At 32.0% G+C, this 21,570-nt stretch overlaps 2 protein-coding genes across 2 annotated transcripts; one reads left to right on the top strand and one right to left on the bottom strand.

Moving 5' to 3' along the window:
- Window positions 1-12,389: 12,389 nt before the first annotated feature.
- On the top strand, window positions 12,390-14,367 carry LOC107915977 (transcription factor bHLH87). Its single transcript, XM_016845149.2, has 2 exons — window positions 12,390-12,592; window positions 12,696-14,367. The coding sequence occupies exon 2, from the start codon at window positions 12,711-12,713 to the stop codon at window positions 13,944-13,946; it is 1,236 nt and encodes a 411-aa protein (XP_016700638.1). The 5' UTR covers window positions 12,390-12,592; window positions 12,696-12,710; the 3' UTR covers window positions 13,947-14,367.
- A 1,698-nt stretch (window positions 14,368-16,065) lies between these two features.
- On the bottom strand, window positions 16,066-21,275 carry LOC107915671 (uncharacterized RNA methyltransferase CT0009). The gene is made up of 10 exons (XM_016844802.2): window positions 20,806-21,275; window positions 20,133-20,375; window positions 19,347-19,508; window positions 19,123-19,232; window positions 18,278-18,386; window positions 17,275-17,430; window positions 17,018-17,133; window positions 16,752-16,918; window positions 16,357-16,487; window positions 16,066-16,270 (listed from the first exon to the last, which is right to left on the bottom strand). The coding sequence occupies exons 1-10, from the start codon at window positions 21,157-21,159 to the stop codon at window positions 16,163-16,165; spliced, it is 1,656 nt and encodes a 551-aa protein (XP_016700291.2). The 5' UTR covers window positions 21,160-21,275; the 3' UTR covers window positions 16,066-16,162.
- Window positions 21,276-21,570: the final 295 nt, after the last annotated feature.

Genomic DNA, 21,570 nt, shown 5'->3' with positions numbered 1-21,570 from the left:
TTTGTACTTTTCTTAAATTTAGAATTTAGTCCTTCTACTTTTATTTCTAGAGTTCAACCCCTCTATTTTTCAGATGTCAAAATTCAAGTGCAATTTCTAATACTATTAAAATTATTTTGTTAAGTTCAGGTTTTTTTTCAATGTTACTTTCTAGTTACATGACTACTGAGTGCATATTTTATTATTATTTCAAAATGCCACACTAAAAAATTTAACGAGACAATTTTAGTAGTGTTGACTATTGTACTAGAATTTTGAAATATGAAAAATAAAGGGACTAAATTTCTAAAAAAATATATGTACAAAGAGTAAACTCTAAATTTTAAAAAAATATAGGGATTGATAGTATATTTAAACCTTTTTTTGGCTATTTTTTCCTTTTCTTCTTTTTTTTTATACTTTATACTTTTCATTTTATTTTTTATAAAAGTGTCAAATAAACCCTTCAAAAACAGTTAAAAATTAATTAATCTCCTCGTGAAAAAGGTGCACTTAATTGAACCATTTAAATCATGGTTTGTACCCAATTGAGCCCCTTCAATTCATTTTGTCGAAACCCTTTGACTAGGGACTTAATTGGGTACAAATCATTATTCAAATAGTTTAATTGGATGCACTTTTCAACAAGAAGGTAATTGATTTTTTAATTATTTTCAAAAGACTTATTTAACATTTTAGTCTAAATTTTATACTAAGGGATACAAAATATTATCTATTTTTCTTTGCATTTATTGACAAACAAATAAAAAGGAAATTAAATATAAGAAGGAAAAACTATATTATATATATTATATATTTTTATGATCCAATATTTTTTGTTTTTTATTTTGCTTGTAGTTTAAAGAAAAAAATTTAGAAAAAGAAAAGAAAAAAAGAAAGAAAGAGAATAAGGAAATTTTATCATTAAAATATAAATTATGAATTATTTCTATATTTGTATAAATGACCTTTTAATTTTAGAGACCAATTTAAATTTGACCCAGGAACATCTAATGACATATAATTTTATAATTAAATTTAAATAAAAAAATTATTATTTAATTTAAATTATGGGTGAGCATTCGGTCAAATCAAGTCAAATTGAGTGAAAAATTTTTGAGTTAATCGAGTTAATAAGTCCTATTTTATCATCCTAACTCGACTTGAAATTTTTTCGATTCGAGTCGAGTGAAATTGTTCGAGTTTAATTAAAAAAATTAAACATGTCAAATTAAAATCTTGTTATAGTATAACTAATTCCATGTTAAAACACATAAATTTGAAATCATATATATTTGAAAACAACTTGAATCATTAATTAGCTTATTTATATCTCCAAATTTATTATTCTAGAAAATTTTAATTTTTTTTAACTTTCTTTATATATTTTTTAGATTTTTTTTAAAATTTTACAATTTTTTAAATAATATAAAATTTGGAATTTTTATAAATATTTTGAATTTTTGAAAATTAGTTTGAATTGTTTTGTAATTTTTGTTGAGAGGGAGACCGATTTGCTCATTTTCAAACTTAACAGAGACCAAAAGAGTATTTACATCAATTTTTTATTTGAATTATTCGAATTGTAAAATTCAACTCGATTCGAACTCGAAACTCGAAACTCGAATTACTAATTCGAATTTACTCAAATAACTCAAAATTCAAATTTTTTTCTATTTTCCGAATCAAAACACTTTGATGAAAATCCAATCTATAAATAGAGATAGCTGGAGCCTGTGAACAGAGGTAACAATCAGTAGCACACAAGGGAAATAAAGGTGTCTATATGACACCAGTGAAACCAACAGCTACACAGTTACAACCGCTGAAGCAAAGTCAATTCTCCCAAGTTGAGCCCCAAATATTCTTATGCACACGCAATTTAGTTATTCTGAGACCCATTCAATGTGGTCAGTTTGAATCTAACAACAAAATCCCCCACCCAAAATTACGGTTCCCTTTCTCAACTGATTGTCTATATTTAGCATGTAATTCCAGGCCACAAGCCACCCATTTACTAAGATTCAAAACCCACATTTATTTTTCACCCTTGCAACACAAATTTGAATTGGATTTGAAAAAAAAAAAAACCCCCACTTTACTACCACCATCATCATTAAAACATCATTAGTTGGATGATTCTAGGGATTGTATAAAGTATAAAACAGAACTGGGAGTTTAATAAACCATATAATATACATATTACAAAAGCATCTGCCAAAAAAGAAGCATAAAACATGTGCTATGCAATAAGATTGGGGTTGATTTTCAAGAGCACGCTTTGGGTTGGAGTCAAGGAACAGGACCACTGCCTGAGGACTCAAGATTTTTAGAGAATGTTTGTTGCTTTGGTTAGCTAAACAAACCAATATAGATATTACTAATAAGACTAACATAAAAGATCTACATGAAAAGAGTAAAGTGATCTTAATCATAGGCACCATAATTGCTAAGCCTTTTCATATGAAAAAAGGTTGTCAAGAACTAAGCTGCCCTTTTTCTTGTATAATGTTTAAGGAAGATAATACTTTATATTTAAGACTTGATCATAATGTAAATTTATACAAGGGAAAAAGGATAGGTGATCAATAAAATATAATAATTTCATGAGTTGAAATTGAAAGTTGAAAGGTGTAATGTGGAGGTTTGAAAAAAAAAGATGAGGCTTTTTGGTCAGTTTGGTGGGATTGTGTAAGTGCATATTTCTAGCATCACAAGCTTTTTTGAATCATAACATATATTGTATATCAGATTTTTATATAATTTCTTATTATATATACATATATTTGTTTTCCTCCCTCCTCCAAAAGAGGAAGATTAGTGCCAATTTAATGATAAACTATTGTATAATACTCTACTGTTGCATAGGGTTGAACTCTTAATAGGTATTTGGATATTTTAACAAATTTGTTCAAGAATATAACGATCAAACGAGATAAAGTTACTAAAAATCAAATAATATATCATGTATTGTTCTGTAGGAGACTTAAGTTACATAATAACAAGACAAGAATAAACATGTTCTTTTGTATATATGACGTGAAAATGATAACATAAAGTAAATATATTTTATTGAAATAATTTGAATTTTTTTTCGAGGGAATCAATTCAATTGGCTCAAGCTATAAAAGATTCAAATAGAGCTTTAGGCTTCCAAATTCTATAGAATGACATTGTTTCTCTACTGTCTTGTCATTAATTTTTTACTGTGAAAAACAGGAACTTTCGAATGCCTTTTAGCTTTCCAGTTTTTGTTTTACTTCGACTCTCTTTTTCTTTTTCTTTTTATTATTTTATATGAAGAATGTAAAGATTCCAATTTTGTCCAATTTTTTAAGCCTTTTATTTATGCTTCAATGATTTTGGTGATGGATTTGAATGTAATTAGGTTCTTGCAAAACGAAAGAAGCGTCCAAGTTGTTTTCAATGCTTATGTTAATTCATGATGAGAGGAAGGAGATAATCCCAAGGCTGTTATCTTATTGTCCCGTCTTCAGAGTGATCCCTATTAGCAGTCGTAGAATATGATGAAGATGTTTCAGCAGTCGCAGAAACCGTCATCTTAGACGTTTATTTTCTTATTGTAAGAATATTTTAACATTATAACTTTTGAATATAATAAATTTTGTTATTTCATTTATTAATTTAAATCATATAAATATTTCTTTTGTTGGATTTGAAGTATCATTGAGATTTGTAATTTTTGGTTAGATTTGATGTTACAGTAAATTTTATTGACAATTTGAGTTCTATAATGAAAATGGATTGTTAAAAATCTGCTAAAGTTAGTGGCGTTTTTAGGGAAAGCGCCGCTAAAATTCGAAAGTTATGTTATTTAGCGGCGTTTGTGATAAAAGCGTCGCTAAAAGTCAAGTTCTATAGCGGCGTTTGTGGAAAAAATACCGCTAAAGGTCATGTTCTATACCGACATATTTTGCAGCGTTTACCTAAACGCCACAAATAGTTTTAGTGGCGCTTATAAGTGTCGCTATATGCCCAAAAAACACCGCTAAAAATTTATTTTACTGTAGTGATTGCTTCTTTAATGATATGGTATAACAATCATTCTCTCTTTTAAGTTTGAGGCAAGTTATAAAGTAGTTTAGCAAAAATTAGCATTAAGGTGTTTGTAGGATGTTATACTAATTTGGTTATTTAAATATTTGGTATTGGTGTAGTATAATATTTGGTATTGGCCACTTTTTCCTAATTTGGCATCTAATATTTTTTTAATTTAGTATCTAAATTTGACATTTTTTTCCTAATTTGATACCTAAGTTCTTTTTTAGTTCAATTTGGTACTTGAATTTAACATTTTTTTTTTCTAATTTAGTACTTAAGTTTTTTTTTTGTCGAGTTTGGTGCCTAAACTTGGTGAATGTTAGACAAATTATTCAAATATACTAACAATATTATTTTTTTACATAGCAAAAATAATCAATGTATGACTAATATGTGGCAAATTATATGTATTTTTTATTTTAAATCTTCAATTACTTTTAGTTTAATTTAATTTATTTTTTAATTTAACATAATGAATTTCTTTTATTTTGGATTTTTAGAACTCTTGCTGTCTTCTTCAATATCCATGTGTCAAGTATATCTCAAAGCACAAATTTTGAAGACGAATTTCGTTTGATACTAACAATATTTTTTACAAAATTAAGGGTTTTACGAAGACCATGCCACACTTTAAGTAGGTAGTCCCTTTTGAATCATTCCTATCATTAACAACCAAAGTAATCTTAACCCTAATGAAAGTAAAATTTGAACATGTTATTTGGCGAAACATAGAAACTCCAGATAAATGTAATCATTCCTACCATTAAATTTCATGTCATCTAACACATGTTGGCCATACATTATCTATTTCTATCCTCTCATAAAAAAAATAACACCATTAGTATTTTGGGGTAATTTGTATAACATTAATTTGACAAGCTTACATACCAAATTAGACCAAAAAAGCCTAGGTACCAATTAAGGAAAAAGTGCCAAGTTCAAGTATCAAATTGGGCCCAAAAAAAACTTAGGTACCAAGTCAGGAAAAAGTGTCAAGTTCATGTACCAAATATTATATAAAGTTTTCTTTTTTGTAAATAAATGGTTGGATGAAGTTGTTTCATATACTATGATTTCATCCATTAAAGATTTGGCTCTATTCATTATATGAGAGCAAATTTGTGGAAGTCAAGTCATTTAACTTGGCTGCATCCTAGACGAATGAGGTTCCTTTGAGTAAATATAAATTGACCAATGTTTTTGGATCGATCTATTTTATTCTAAGGGTTGGTGCATGTATGGTGGACTAAGTAGTGCACTCTCTATAGTTTTCATCTTCGTTGTTCTCGATGACTAAAGGAGTTATAGGGTTCCTTCTATCTAGGTTCTTGTTGTAGTATCTAAATATCTTTCTAAATGGGGTCTGGTTATACTTGTTGGAAAGTTCACTTGTTTTTTAAGCAATTATGAGAATTGGACACATGTTTAAAGTATATGTAAATTAAAATGTTATACAAGAATTGAATAGATATTATTTACTAAGAGACTTGAGTTAGTCTTGGAGTATACCATCATGTAAGTTGTGTTCTAGTTTGTGCCATTTTGGCTGCCATCGTTACTGCTTGACAGCTAGAATAATTAGTATTCTAGTATAACAATTGTCCCCCTTAGGTCTAAGGCAAGTTAAAAAGTGGCTTTATAAAGATCTATCCCATGTAAGAGTGTTAGAATTCTGCTACTGAAGCATGACTTTGAATCAATCCACTAGTGGGATAGGTATGAAGAGTGCTAGAGATTTGTGTGCTCAACCAAGTCTATATTGAGAGCTATATTGTAAGGGTTGGTTTATCAGCCAATTGTATCCCCTGAAGGATTTATGCAAGAGCCAAGTTATTTGTTATGATTGCATCCCCTTAAGTACTTTTATAGAACCCAATTTGTTTGGCATAATAGTATCCCTTAAGGATTAGGCTCTACCAATTATGTGAAAGCAACTTTGAGAAAATATGGGCAAAGTAGGATGTTGCTATTGTAGAATAAAGTTTAGCATGTTTGGAGGAGAATGATTTTGTTACTAAAGAGAAAAAATTTGGAGAGGGGGGCAAGATTTTGTTGCTGAGAAGGAGAAGCTTGTTGTTGAGGAGGAAAAGTTAACTATCGATGAGAAGAATTTTAACGTTGAGAAATAGTTTACTACCATGTTTGATTTCGAAGGAGAAAAGTATGTTGCTGAAGAGTAGAAATATACTGCTAAAGAGCGAAAGTTTGTTGCTAAGGAGTAGAGCTTTATAACATAGTTGTAAGATGACTCTAATTTAGAGTCAGAATTGTTCGAACATTTTTATTATATATATAGTGTTCTAATAGTTGCAAATGAAAATTTATAAGTAACCAAAAGTTATGTCATTTGGCTATTAACCAAAAGTTGTTACTATTTATAATGATGAGTTATGCCTCTTAAATTAAAAAGTTATGTCACTTAATTATTAACAAATAATCATAATTATTCAAGTAGATATCTATTGAATAATTATGTTTATTGCTAAAGATACGACAATCCATTTTGGGTAGTTATATCTATTGAATAATTATGTTTATTGCTAAAGATACGACAATCCATTTTGGGTAGTTATGTTATTATGAAGAGACATAAGACATCTTATAAATAGGAGTGAACTTTCATTTGTATGACACCCAAAAAACATAGAAACAAAGTTTCTTTCTATTCTTTCACCATCTTTTATATTCCTAGATTGTTCTATGAAGAACTACTGCAAAAATTCTTTATAGAAATGGATATCCTTGCTATGCTCCACTCAGTGCTCAGTAGATTATTTCCGTTAGTGCAAAACGTAGATAGTCATTGAACTTTATTGTATCATTAAGGTTCATTTGTTAGTAACTCTTTTCCATACCATAATATAAGTGAAGACGAATAGAACCTTAAAGAAAGTGGCATTGATACATGCATTGGAGTATTCGTTAGTTTCTTATAAATTTATTTTTATCTTCACACACCAACAAAAGTTTTCTTATTGAGGATCAGGTTCATGAGATATTTGTAAAAAAAAAAAAACAAGGCTGATGGAATGTTCTAAAAGTTTAAGCCAAGGCTTGACAAGTTAAGGAAGATAATAAAGAATCACGGAAAAAATTGGAACAAAAAGTCAAGCCTAAGCTTGATAAACTACCATAGCATGTTAGAGATCTAGAATATAAGTTCAAACTTGGACTTAGTGCAAGACCAAAGCTGCAAAGTAGAATTGTGAGTTGCAAATAGCGAGGTTGGGAGCTATAAAGAGTAGGAATGCAAGCTAGTAGTAGAAAAGGATTGAGTTATAGAAAACCAAAAATAACATGACAAAAGTTCAAGTGTAAGAAGCTAAAAGATATCATCATAACATATATGAGATACGTTGCAGGAATTTAAAGGTTTAGAAAGTTACAATGAACTAAAGGAAATCATCATAACATATTCACAAAGTAAAGCTGCAAAGTCCATGGAGTGTAACTATAGCCCTCATAGTAATGAAACCCAAATTAACACATATCTAAAAACATAACATACTTGGATTTAGTCCATTTATACTATTGAATGTCTTGGCCTGAAGCCTGAACTCTTGATTGTTATAACACTATCCTCCCTCAGGTTCAAGGTGGATTATTAAGTGTCCCAATAAAGACCTATTAAAGGCTAGCATGATATTTTTTGTTTTCGTCATGTAATATTGGGAAGAGAATGATCTTGTTCCTTAGGGGTTTAAATGTTTTGGTTTAATTGTATCTCCTAGGAGAAATTCAAAGTAAAACCCAAGACAACATGAGAGAGAGTCGAAACTCCACAGAAACAAAACCACAAACTATATGGGAGCTACATCACATAGCATGGCCAAAAGCACCCAATGTATGTGCACCCATTGTATAGTGAAAATCATACCATAATCATATGTACATCCAAAAAGCAACATGGTGAAAAGTCAAAGCTATAGGAAGTAAATAGAGCTAGAATAGGGAGAAGTTGCAAGGAGTTGAAAGAAACTAACATAGCATATGCATAGTAAAATCAACATGAAAGAAATTTTAAGAATTTTTAAGAAGCTAACATATATTTTCACCTAAAAACAATATAAAATAGGTTGTAGGATGTAACACCCCTAACCCTTATCCGTCGCCGGAACAGGGTTACGGAGCATCATATTATCCTTTTTATGAGCCAATGAGGCCCAAAATTTGTGTTAGAAACAAATCGGGATTAAATCGGTACTCCAAGAATTTTTCGTAAAATTTCAAAAATTTTCCTAGGTGCAGGGGACACAAGCCCATGTGTTAGCCGTGTGTCTCACACAGTCCAGTCACACGCCTGTTTGTCTGGCCGTGTGGACTCAAAATGAACCTTAAACATAAAGTTTACCCTTCCCTACAACCTTGAACACCAAGAAACTCAAAAACCAATCGTTCAATCACTTTAAAACACAATTTAATACCTTTAAAACATGTCAAAACAATCATCCTAGTTTCCTAACCAATGTACTCTCATAAGTACTTCACATATATTATTAAAACAATCAAATAAAACACAATTTAAGCCAATTCTAAATTCATACCAATTTCAACCCAAATTTGCCTATATCACTCTCACTTATGCATCAACTTAAACATTTCATATTAAACCTCAACTTAACACGTATAATCATGTATATAAGTAACCAATATCATCTTATAACATCATTTACATTCACTTCCCAAAATGACAAGCATAAGACATCCTAGGTACATGCTGACACAAAAAGAAATATACATCACCATGTTTTGAGTTCGAGATCATTGATGGATGCTAAATCGGCAATCTGACTTTAACCTAACCTGCGCACGGAAAACAAACCGTACACTGAGTATAAACTCAGTGGTATTTCTATAATTCGAATGCTTAAAAGTAAAATAATATAACATACAATAACTATAGTCATACAATTGTTCAATTCATAAATAATTTATTTATAACACATTCAATTTTTATCATTTGCTATCTCAGATAGCTTTTCACAATATGAACACAAATCATTTGAACAACAATATTGTTCATTCATATTCAATTCATAAATACACAAATCATGTGTCTCTAACCATATTTCAAATCACCACTCAATATCAATCATAACACTATTTTATTCAATAACCCTTATTAACCTGACACGGACTCAGATGGATACACAAATCCAACCAAAACACACAAGTTTGGCACCCGGTGCCCCATCGGATAATTCGAAGCAATAAGTTAATACCCAGTGTCTCATCGGCTATGCCGAAGTAAATTGGTACCCAATACCTCACCGAATTTATTCGAAGTAATAATTTGACACCCAATGTCTCATTGGCTTGAAGCCAAAGTATCCTTGAACTCTTCCAATCCTATGGCATGTTATCTATATCCGACTCAGCTCGATACAATTAATAGGGTTTCAATTCACTTTTCTAATGCCACAATTATCCAATACTCACTTATCACATAAATCACAATTTCTCATACATTCAATATCAAAAATGCTAACACTTACCTTATTTACTTACCATAAACATTTAAATTAAAATACAACAATTAATAATTAAATTCGGATTATAGAAATACAAACCAGAATTTTCGAGCTACGCCTTGTCGACTTTATCTTTTCCTTTCTTAGTCGAAGTTTCCAGTACAGCATTAGCTACGGAAATTAGAACAATTAAAATTCATCAATACAATACAATACAATTTCACATTGAATATTTCAAATTTTATTCAACTTTTGTCTAAATTCTAATTTAGTCCCTAAACCGAGACTAACTTTATTTCTTCAAAACTAATTCCATATTTTCATTCAATTTCCACTTTAGACTAAATTCAACTCTCTAATTCACTCAAATTCCTAAATTTTGAAATTTTTACAATTTAGTCCCTAATCCTCAAAACTTATAATTTATTTTACAATTCAATCCCTTTTTCATTTCTAACTCAAAATTCTATCAATTTAATCCCAAATACTTAAATTATTCAACATGAAAAAATCTAAAAATTCAATATTTTCCAAAATTTCAACATAAATTAAGTAGTATTTAATACTAGAATTCTAAAAACATAAAAATTATAAGAATAAGGACTAAATTGACTTACCAATTAAGCTTTGAACTTTGAAACCCAAATTTCTCCTTTCTTTCTTTCCCTTTTTCTTTTCTTTTTTTTTTCTCCTTGTTTCGTTTCTATTCTGTTTCTTTCTATTTCTTTTTGTTTCTTTTATATATACTTAATAATTAAGATATAATATTATAATATATATATATTTTAACTTTAAGTTTTATAAATATCTATGCCGCCTCATTTATAAGTAATGGCATAATTGCTTATTTAGTCCCTTTAATTTTTCTTTAATCTATAATTCAACTTTCACCCTTTATGCAATTTAGTCCTTATACCTAATTTCTCTTAATTCATGCAAACTCACCTAACAAAAACCTAATTAACTACACAACTAGCTTCGTAAACATTTTTAATAAATATTTACGAGTCCGATTTATGGTAACGGAGTCTCGGAAATGCATTTTCTGACACCCGTGACTATCGGGTCATTACATAGGAAGTTGTAAAACCAATATCACATATGTGCACTCAACATGTGCACCTAAACATAGTATGAATGTGGGAGAATATAACAACATGAGATTGCACCCAAAACAATATGGAAGAGAGTCGAAGCTCCACGGAGTAAAACATAATGCAAATAGGAGATATTGCATCCGAAACAATGTAGTAAAGAGTTGTAGCTCCCTAAAGGTAAAAACACAAAACAGCATAATGTAAGTAGAACCCAAAAACAACATAAGAGAGGAACTACCGCAACAAAGAAGTAACTAAAAACAATATGGAGAAGGCATGAAGAATGAAGAAGAATGCTTGATGTATTGAGAAAGAATGAAGAATGCTTGCATAATAGATACCAGTACCAAATAGTAATGTGAAAAGACATCAAAATAATGGATGTGCAAGGTAGAGTTATAAAGGCTACAGAGCGAGATTCGTAGAGTCGAAAGAAACCAAAATAGCACATTGTAAAAGTAAAGTTGCAAAAGTTGTAGAGCTGGATCTGCAAAGTAAAGCTATAGAGATCTAGAAGATGAATCTCAAAATACATATGACAATATGAGGGAGAGTCGGAGTAAAACTTCCTAATGGGGACAACTTTTATACCATATCAATAAAACTCCTGTTGTCAACTTGGTACAAATGAGACCACGATAGTGACCTGCCAATAAGAGAAATAACCCTAACGATTAAGCATAAAGGATAGGTATTAAACCCCTTATGGGGATCATCTTTTTCCTCTCATATTCGTTGTTCTCAACAATAAATATCTCTTACTTTCTCCGTTACAATGATTTTCTTTTCACTTAAACATTAAAAAATGTATCAAAATACAAGCTATAATGCTCTAGTAGCTTACTTTATTTTGCAAAAACTCAAGCATTTGAGTTCATCTCCAGACTTGACCCATCACCAAAATAAATAAAAACAAATTCAGTCGGGATCAATCTAATAACCCAAATTATTATTAAAAGAATAAATATTAAAAAATATTTATTATTAAATAATAATTTGGCGGGTCTAAATCCATAAAATACTTGTCCAAGACACAGCTATGACTAGCTCTCGTGCACTTTCAGGTTTGCCTTTGTATTTCAGGTCTGAGTTAATCAAAGCATTGTATCGGGAAGGAGCTTATTAGTGTAGAATTTGAGTTAAATATTCTGGTAATTCCACCATCTGACCTTGATTCTTTCTCTCGCAAAGTACAAATGAGAAACTACGCAGCATTGTGATAAAGAAATATAGAAACTGGCAACTTAATTAATAATTTAACCCAGCCCTAACCTCTTGCTAACCTAAGCGATAACACTGCTGCATACACCTAGACTTCCAATGTGAATCGCTCTATCAATTCCCTGGCGCGCGTGCATTGACATTTCACATATTAAATGCACCAAATCATGTACTATATAGTTGTATTTGATTCAAAAATGCTACCTTCTCTGATATCTGATGCACCCATCTGCAGAAATATGCTCTTACACACCCACCCAAAACCGACCAAAAAGCCTTATCTTTTCAAACATGAAATTATATTTTATTGAGCCACCTTTTTTCCTCATAGAAAGTATTTGTTCTATATATTCTTCCTATCTATATAAGCATGCATGCGTTCAACACATACTATGTAAGTACTTTTCTTTACAGCAGCTCAAGGTAGATGAAATATCTTCCTTTCACATTAAAACTTTATGTTTTCCTGGTTCCTGTATAGTTTTCATGTTTATCTTTTTTTGGATGATTTCTTGGGGGCGATTTCTTCAAATTTTGTTTTTTGTTTTTATACAGGACAAACTTCACTTGCCAAGACTGACGTTAGCAATGGTTTTCTTTTTGGGGGTTGATGATCACAGTTTTAAAGAGGACGGTTAGTGGGCACTACCAGGTTGTTCAGAAAGTGATATTAAGCTGAGGTTTGATCCAACTTTGTCTTATGTTCACTCGTTGGTTTCTTTTGGCAAAGATAATAACCAGAGTGGCGGCTTCCTGGATTTGGTATGTACTATCTTTTATCTGTTGATGAAACTCTATATAATAAAGTGATCATAAACTGCTTTAGAACCTTTCAGTTATGTCATGTTTTTTTGCTTTGTCTCAGAAAAAAGTTTCATCCATGGATGGCTTGGGATGGAATGGCTCAGAAATTGAAGCAAAATCGTTGCCTGTGTGGAACAATCAGCGAAATGATATGGAAGATAGTTATTTCTTAATTCCCAACTCTTCAAATTCTTTCATGTATGGTGGCAAGATGGATGATCTGCCAGAAGATATATTCTATCAAATTCAAGAACTGCAAAAATCTGGCAACTTGGAGGATGCTTTACAACAAGGGCTTTGCTCTTCTCCTTTGATGAGTAGAGCTTATGGTTTTAGCACGTTAAATGGTTCGGTTTCTGATATTGGCATGCCGGTTCACTCACAAGGCATCAATGGTGGTGATGCTACAACAACAGGAACTCTCGAGTCCCTTGATTGCTTGATCTCTGCTACTAATAGCAACACTGATACATCAGTTGAAGATGATGGGATTTCCATGATTTTCTCTGATTGTAAGAATTTATGGAATTTTGCTGCTAGCAGTGCAGTTTCATCAGGGTCTGAAAACACTGGCTCAAATACGGGAAGAAATGAGCACGATGAAATAGTGTCCCAGAGTTCTTCAGATCGATGCATCAATAATGGAAATCTATCCCAAACAAAGTCTAGTAATTCTTCAAAGAGAAAAAATGACCAGACTGGGCTAACATTTGGTCCAAATTGTGGTTACTTCAATCTTCTTCATACTGACCTTTCTGCAACAGAAGGTGGTTTTAAGCTCATCCCTGACAACCCACCGAAAGCAAAGAAAATCAGATCGGAAAAGCATTCGAGCTCATCGAATATCAACTTTCAACAGCCTGCAAGTTCATCAGTTTCTTCTTCCATTGAAGAACCTGATCCAGAGGCCATTGCACAAATGAAAGAGATGATTTATCGAGCTGCAGCGTTCAGGCCTGTGAACTTAGGCTTGGAAGTGGTGGAGAAACCAAAGCGGAAGAACGTGAGGATATCAACCGATCCACAAACTGTTGCAGCAAGGCAAAGGAGGGAGAGGATAAGTGAGAGAATTAGGGTTCTGCAGAAGCTGGTTCCTGGTGGGAGCAAGATGGATACTGCATCAATGCTTGATGAGGCTGCAAGTTATCTAAAGTTCCTTAGGTCCCAAGTCAAGGCACTAGAAAACCTAGGCAACAAGCTTGACACAATGAATGCTCCTCCTCCTTCAAACTTTGCTTTCAACCACTCTCTCCCCATGCAAACACATAGCTTTCCACTCCTAAACCCTAATGATCATATTCACCATTCCTAGAGTTGAAAAAAAATATTGCACCATCCTTTCATCTTCATAATGATTAACATGTCCCAGTCTCAGAACAACTATATTAGAAAAAATCCAGGGTCATCATCATTTTCATCATTACATTTTATCCTCTGTTATCTAGTGTTAGAAAATATATATATCTTCCTAATGAAAGATTTCATGATTATCACCATCATTATATGCACCACCCAAGAGCAGAAAGGGAGCTTAGTTCTTGACAACCTTTTTTTCATAAGAAAAAGGCTTAGCAATTATAGCACTTATGATTAAGATCAAAGGCCAGAAAAGTGATTCTGATCATCACTTTACTAGTGTAGTTTAATATAATTTGTTTAATGTATTCTCAGTACTTGTAAAAGCTTTTTCTTTTTCATGGAGATACTTTTATATATGTTGGTTTTTTCTTTAATGTATAGTACTTTGTTTAGCTAACCAAAGCAAACAAAAACATTCTCTAAAAAAATCTGTCCGCAGCCAGTGGTTCGGTCTCCTTGATTCAATCCAAAGCGTGCTCTTGAAAACCACCCCGGAATCTAATTGCTCAGCACATGTTTATGCTTCTTTTTTGGCAGGTCTATTTGTGATTATTCAACTCCCACTTCTGTTTTATACTTTATACAATCCCTAGGATCATCCAACTAATAATGCCTTCATGATGATGGTGATGATGATGGTGATGTGGGGTTTTTATAAGTTTTTAAATACTTCAGCCTTTTCTTGTAAAAGTGGGGGGGAAAAGTTGGGTTTTGATTGGATCAAATGGGAGGGGGGTTGTGGTTTGGAAGTAGATGCTAAATTTAGACAATCTGTTGAGAAAGTAGCCCATATCTGAGGCTGGGGTTTTTGGTTTTTTGTTCGTCATTCAAACTGACCACATTCCATAAGTTTCAAAATAACCAATTTGCATGTGCATTGGCATATTTGGAGTTCAAGTTGGGACAACTGACTTTGTGTTGAGGCCTTGTGGTTGTAGCTAGCTGTTGCATTGGTGTCGTATGGACAGCTATATGTTTGCCTTTACGAGCTGCTGCGGGCTGAATAGTGACTCTTGGTGTAATAAAGGGAAATGCTATTTTCTTACCTGTGGGAACAGATAGCTACACTGTTCTATTTTTATTGGCTATCCAAATACGATTGAATACGACTACATGCATGTATTTCGTATAGTTGGAAGAATATATTTTATATTAATATCTTCATACATTTATTACAAAGAAATATCATATAAAAATATTTTAGTATTATGAGGACTCTGCCCTCAAGTATATTATTGTGGTAAATATATTTACACCCTTATAGGTTTTAAATATTACATCACCACTTATTTATGAGATAAATCTTATAAACATACAAGGCAACTTATTTTTTTTACTCAATCCCTTTTCACCTTTATATAGGAGGAAAAAACGCACGCTCAAACTCTGTTTTCTTGATCGTTGCAATAACAATAATATTAATTGAATTAAAGTTCAATCAATACTAGTACTTATTGTTGAGTATGACTTTTATTTCAGTCAAATTTAAGAAATAATTTTTCAGTTAAACTCTGTTTATTTATTTCAATCAAACTCTGATTAGTTTATATTATTTTATTATTATTTGACTCTATGAATTTAGCCTGTAAATAGCTAAGTTTTGAGGATTCTTTATTTTCGAGTTTTCGAGGTTTAGTTTTTATCTCCATCTTTTGTACCCTTCGTTCTTTTGCAGTTATAATAAAATTATCTTTTTCCGTAATTTTTTATTCTTTTTAGAGGAATTTTTCCACATTAAAATTGTATATTCAATTTCTCAATTTATTTCGCTATTTTTTTTACTTGTTACTTAATAGAATCGATCCCAACACTTATATCATTATAATAGAAGAAATAACTCAAAAAATTCTTTAAAGTCTCCATTAATTACACCTTGATTGAGAAACAAAATACATCGTATAAGAAGCCTATTTGAAGGGTGCAAATTCTTGAATTTGGGACTCAGTTATGGAATTAAATTTCACCATGTTTATTCATTAACATGTACATTTTTTACAGAAAAGAAGAGCAAATTTGATATTCATTATTCCAACCAAGTAATGCAACAATTAAAAAACTATGGGCCAAAAATATAAAACAAAATTGAATTATTATAAGTTACAGTACTTAGAATTTTTATCATGAAATAAAATAGAGAATCACATATATCCCATAGGTGAAGGCTATCATTCAACAAAGCTCCAATAGGCAAACACATTCAATATGGGGAGTATGAGGGAACATGTCTACTGGCTGTATGCTTTTTAACTTGTAACATCCTTTGATATTTTGCTCCATCTGCATCAAATTGAGGTTTTCCAAATGGTTCATATGATAGATTATTAGATTTTCGACAATGGAGATGAAAGATATACCATACATACCACACCATGGCAAAGGTAATCAATGTCGCGAGCACAAGTCGCGGGATTGCATGATACATAAACAATTTTTGGAGCCTTAAGCTTTAGCAGAAATTTTATTAACTTCATGTGCATACCGGGTCTATTTGGATCTGCAAATCAAGTTGAAAACTTCAACATCAACATAGGATAGATGCAGATAAATTTCCTCAGATAAAATTATGTTCAAGATTTTGTATTACCTTTTTCTAAACAATATGACCAATAATTTCACCAGTTCCAACCCCAATTTTCACTCACCTTGCAAAGCTATCAGGCATCACACGCATACACACACTCCCCTATAATAATACTTCAAACACTATATAAAATAGCAAGTAAAGCTACATATACAAGGTTTCTAATAGGAGGATAACCTGAAATAACGATATCTGGCTTTGGAAAATGCTTGCCAAAATTTTCATCAATTTTATTAAGATCTCCTTGAAGGAATGTAGTATTACTTATTCCATTCAGCTTGGCATTTCTATGAGCATCTGCAACAGCTTGAGCAACAACTTCATATCCATAAACATGTTTAGCCCTGAAAAATATAAAATTATTATGGCAAAGTATGATATTTGTATGACATCTCCCTACATGAGCATATGAGACCAATTAATACAAGTTGAGAAGGGAATACTTTTTTGCAAGTGTTAGGCCAATGGTTCCTGTCCCACAAAATAAGTCGAGGACAATTTCGGAGGCATCTCCTCTCAGGCCAGCACAATCTTCAATTAGTTTATACAGAACCTCAGCCTAACAATGTAAAATCGTTTCAAATTAAAGTTATAACTCATGAACAGTAATCATGAAAGAAAACAACAAAAAATCCAAGTAATAAATACATTTAAAGAAGCACAACATATGAAGGCATGTAATATCAGTCAGAATACATACCTGATGAGTATTTGTCTGGAAAAAGGAGTTTGCAGAAATTTGAAATGTTAAACCTCTGAGACTTTCGGTGATTGTAGATTTCCCATACAATGTATACTCCTCCTCGCCAACAGATGTGTTACCAACCGAAGTATTTACATTATTCATAATACTAACCTAAAAAGCATCAGGCAACAAACAGAAAACCACAAAATTTTGTCAATAAAAATTTTAATAAGATCGTGCTAAGCAACACACTTTCTCTAATGAAGAATTACATTCAAAGGATATCATGACCAATTTAAAGATGAGTTTCAAAAAAAAAAAATTCAATAGGAAAGATGGAAGAGCATAAAGATGTACAAATAAAAGTCGCCTGAGGGGAAAAAAAAAGAGTCTACTCAGAATCCAAGAACAATCAAGAGAAACATTTTAATCTGTTCTGTACATTTCTCACAATAGAAGGAAAAAAATTAGGGAGCAACTTAGGATTATAAGCAAATGCTAGCATGTAAACAGTCCATCTTTAAGATTCTCAAGCAAAACCATAAGCAAAAGACAATGAGGATTGCAAATTTGATTGGGAATAAAGCAAAAAACTTTTACTTCAAGTACCTAATCAGTAAGTAGACATTTTGAGTTTTTGTCCAACTGAAGGGGAGAAAAACCGTGATTGAGAATGCTGGCTTTGACATCGTAAATTTTTTTCTTTGATCATATCATTTGATGCAAAGAGATTTATGAAGCCTCATTTTGCATCAATTATTGATTTCCAGTCAGTCAAACCAATCCACCCTGGGATCTAAGAATGAAACTAAAGAAGCTGGGGAGATATAAAGCTCGCTCTATCGGATAACTGGTCTTGTGGAGTTTAATCAGATTTGGGGTCACTCAATTTTCATCCAATACAAGAATCAAGCCACGGATAAAAATTGGGTGGCCTGAGTAGGTCAAAGGTAAATCTCACCATATAAACAAAATAAAGCAAATCCACATTTACAAAATTAGCATAATTAACACCTACCACTTCAGGAATAGCTGAAATTTTCTCAACCAGGGGTTTCAGCATCTCTGGCTTGTAAGATGAGGTGACAAAATTAACCATAAGTTCAGGGAGATCAGTCTTCATGTCCCTGAAACACAAATCGTAATTTTGGAATATGAAGGTAACACAGAGAAAAAATGATAATTAAAGATCCATGAACTTAGAGAAAACATATATTGAAACCATTTGATTATTTTCTTACTATAAATGACGTCATTTGATAACATGATTGCATGAATAAGCCAAAAGACCAGAAGTTGCCTACTAAGTACCAAATTTGCACATACTAGAACCATATAAATAGTGATAGTTCCTCCAGTCACCAATTCCTTTCTTAGTCCACAAACCCACAAATCTCTCCTTTTATGGTAAAATCTTGAAGAACTCCTTCTAAGAACACATACAAGTTCACCTCTTAAGTCTGAACCAAACGAGAGGGGAAAGAGATATCCAGAAGACAAGCATAATAAGTTTAGTCAACTAATGAATACTTGAAACTAATCTATGAATAATTGAATATGCTAATTTACTGAATTGATCCATCAGTATTTTATTTGGATTTAATAAGAAAACTCCCACCAGGATCTCACCACTTCTACCACTCTTGTTCCACTGATCTTTTACTTTTCAGTTTCTAATTTCCAGTTAGTCTAACAGAATATCTTAGCCTATTAGTCAAAAATGGTTAAATACAATGCAACTAACAAGAAAATGTACTTAGTTTTTGCAATACTAGTGTCTAATACGTGTAGTCATAAAGAAACACATTATGCTTAAATATGAAAACATAAGCGGTAGCAGATTAAACAATAAAATAAAAGTACCTTCCAGTTCTCAGAACTAGATGTTTAAGAAATCCAGTATGGGAGTGAACATTGTATGGAGAAAGACCTAGTTCTGGATCTTTCCAATTGTCTTGGACAGTTGCAAGGATCTACATATCTAAAATTAAGTATATCATATAACAAAACTAAGAAGATAGCTTATGTGCATTATGTGCCTTAAAGAACAAACAGTGTAAGTAATAAGAGGAAAACAGAACACACACCTTGTTTGCAGGCTCACTTTGTAATAAACATTTGTCCACATTTAGTATCTTATCAAAATAGCCAGGAGCATGCAATCCTAGTGCATAATTGTCAATACCATCTAGTTTCTCATGTAATAATTCCTTGGGTAACCATTTCTGAGTTCCAAATGAGAACTCCATCTGCAGAAGCAGGAAAGTAGCAGCTGAGAATGTATCATACGCAGAAATTTATTTGGCCAAAAGAAACTGTAAATTATTAGCACTAAGTTATATGGTCAATACAAATGAATGTAACTGATCTCTATTTTCCTTTAACAGAAGCTGAAATAAAATAAAAGAACCCCAAAAATATTTGGAAAAACAGTATGTATACAAGATGCAAGAACTTTTTTCTTTCTCACAAACTTTCCTTGGCTCTAGGCATAAGGTGTAGATTACAATGTCATGACTACATAGTAATGCAAGTGTTCCCATTGTTGTCTACCTCATTCATTAAACAAGTGCAATTTTCTCTATATGCAACCCAACACATCAAAACTACCTCACTGGAGTTAGGGAAAACGAAACTAAACAAAAAAAAAAAGTGCATGGGTTCGTACAAATCCAAAAACTATAAGATACTTCAAAACGGATCCCAAGTGACAGAAGTCCCAATACAAATCAGATGATTAAATTCACAAAAAATGCAGACCACACCAACTACTTGACAATATGCTTTTAAGAAGCTAGCTAGAGATATAAATATCCCCATTTTAGCATAGAATAGAACTAAGCCTTACTAAGCTCTAAATATATCACACTAACCTTATTCCGATAATGAAATTGTACATCACAGGGAACTATGGGCTTCATAATACATTCGAAATCCGGATTTTTATCAGAAAACTTCCCAACATGGATGACCAATTCACGTACTTGTTGCTCCTTAGCTCGGAGCTGAGCCTCATAAGACAGGTTTTGTGTTTTACAACCTCCACAATATGATGCATACGCACAGGGGGCATCTACTAAGTCCCTGTGAGGAGATAATGTCTTCAACTTTGTAACCTGTATATTAACAAAATAAAACATCATATAATTGATGAAGCACCAACTCTCCATAAACAATTATCTAAACCCATATAACTCATTTCAGCAAAATTTAACCCGACCACATTACTCTAACGCCTTTCACAATGTCATAAACCAGTTTAGAGGAAAATACACAAACAGAGCTCATGAACAAATGTGAAATGCTTCAGATTACACAAACAATTATTTTGTGGAGATTACTCTCTTCAAGACATTAACTCAAAATTTGAAATTTGTAGCTAAAACAAAGATGATAACTTGATTTGCTTATAGTTGAATCTCATGAATAGCTAATCATAGATAATGAACTCAAATTAATATTCAATTTACCTCAGCGGATCTTCAAATTAAACAAACGAATTAAAAGGACAAGATGGAGGCTATGGTGAGAATGCATATCATTTACCTCAGCGTAACTTCCTTTCTTACGACTAACACGGCCAATGAAACGTTCTCCAGGAAGTGCATTGTCGCACAACAAAACAAACCCAGAATCTGCCACCTTGCAAACACCTTTGCCTTTAAATGCCAAGCTTTCACATTCGAGCTCCAAGACTTGGTTTTTCTTTGGAAAGAAAGCTTGTGACTTGCTGTTGGTGGTCTTTTTGGTGTGGTCAGTATCGTTGTTGTTGCTGTTGTCAGGGTAGGTTAGGAGTGGGTCTTGACTGGAAAACGCGAGAGAGGTTGTGCAGCTAATTTTGCGGAGCCATGGCCGAGTTAAGGTGAGGTGTCTTAAGGCATGGCTTGGGATGGTGGCCATTTTAGGGGTTTTGGGTTTACGAAGATGGAGATAAATATAGAGATAAGGTCTCACATAGTATGTACTACACCCGGACCGAGCTAATTAAAAAAATTAGGTAGGTTTTTTTAAGTTGAAACTCGGTTGAATCTAAAATTTTGTTTAAGTTTTAAAACTTGATTTCAATCCTGTACTACAAGCTTTATATTATTTTTTTTATATATCAAATCATCAAATGAAATAAATAACATTAAATAAGTACAATAATTATATTTAGTTTCTTTTATGCAAATTCGAGTCGAATCCGGATAAAAAAACTTATCCTATACTTGACCCGTTTAGAAATAAGCCTTATTTCTTATAAAAAATTATTTTTTAAACTTATATTTTTACACAAACCATCTTATTTTTCAGCATAATTTACCATTAACA

The sequence above is a fragment of the Gossypium hirsutum genome, chromosome D10, assembly GCF_007990345.1.
Source record: "Gossypium hirsutum isolate 1008001.06 chromosome D10, Gossypium_hirsutum_v2.1, whole genome shotgun sequence".
NCBI lineage: Eukaryota > Viridiplantae > Streptophyta > Magnoliopsida > Malvales > Malvaceae > Gossypium > Gossypium hirsutum.
Note: the sequence above shows the minus strand (reverse complement) of the source record. Positions and strands in the feature narration are given on the sequence as shown.

Coding starts and splice junctions, on each gene's coding strand:
- LOC107915671 (XM_016844802.2), bottom strand. CDS start 21,159: ATGGCCACCATCCCAAGCCATGCCTTAAGACACCTCACCTTAACTCGG. Junction 19,233..19,346: donor AAAGTGAGCCTGCAAACAAG/GTGTGTGTTCTG, acceptor TTAGATATGTAG/ATCCTTGCAACTGTCCAAGA. Junction 17,134..17,274: donor TCCAGACAAATACTCATCAG/GTATGTATTCTG, acceptor TTACATTGTTAG/GCTGAGGTTCTGTATAAACT.
- LOC107915977 (XM_016845149.2), top strand. CDS start 12,711: ATGGATGGCTTGGGATGGAATGGCTCAGAAATTGAAGCAAAATCGTTG.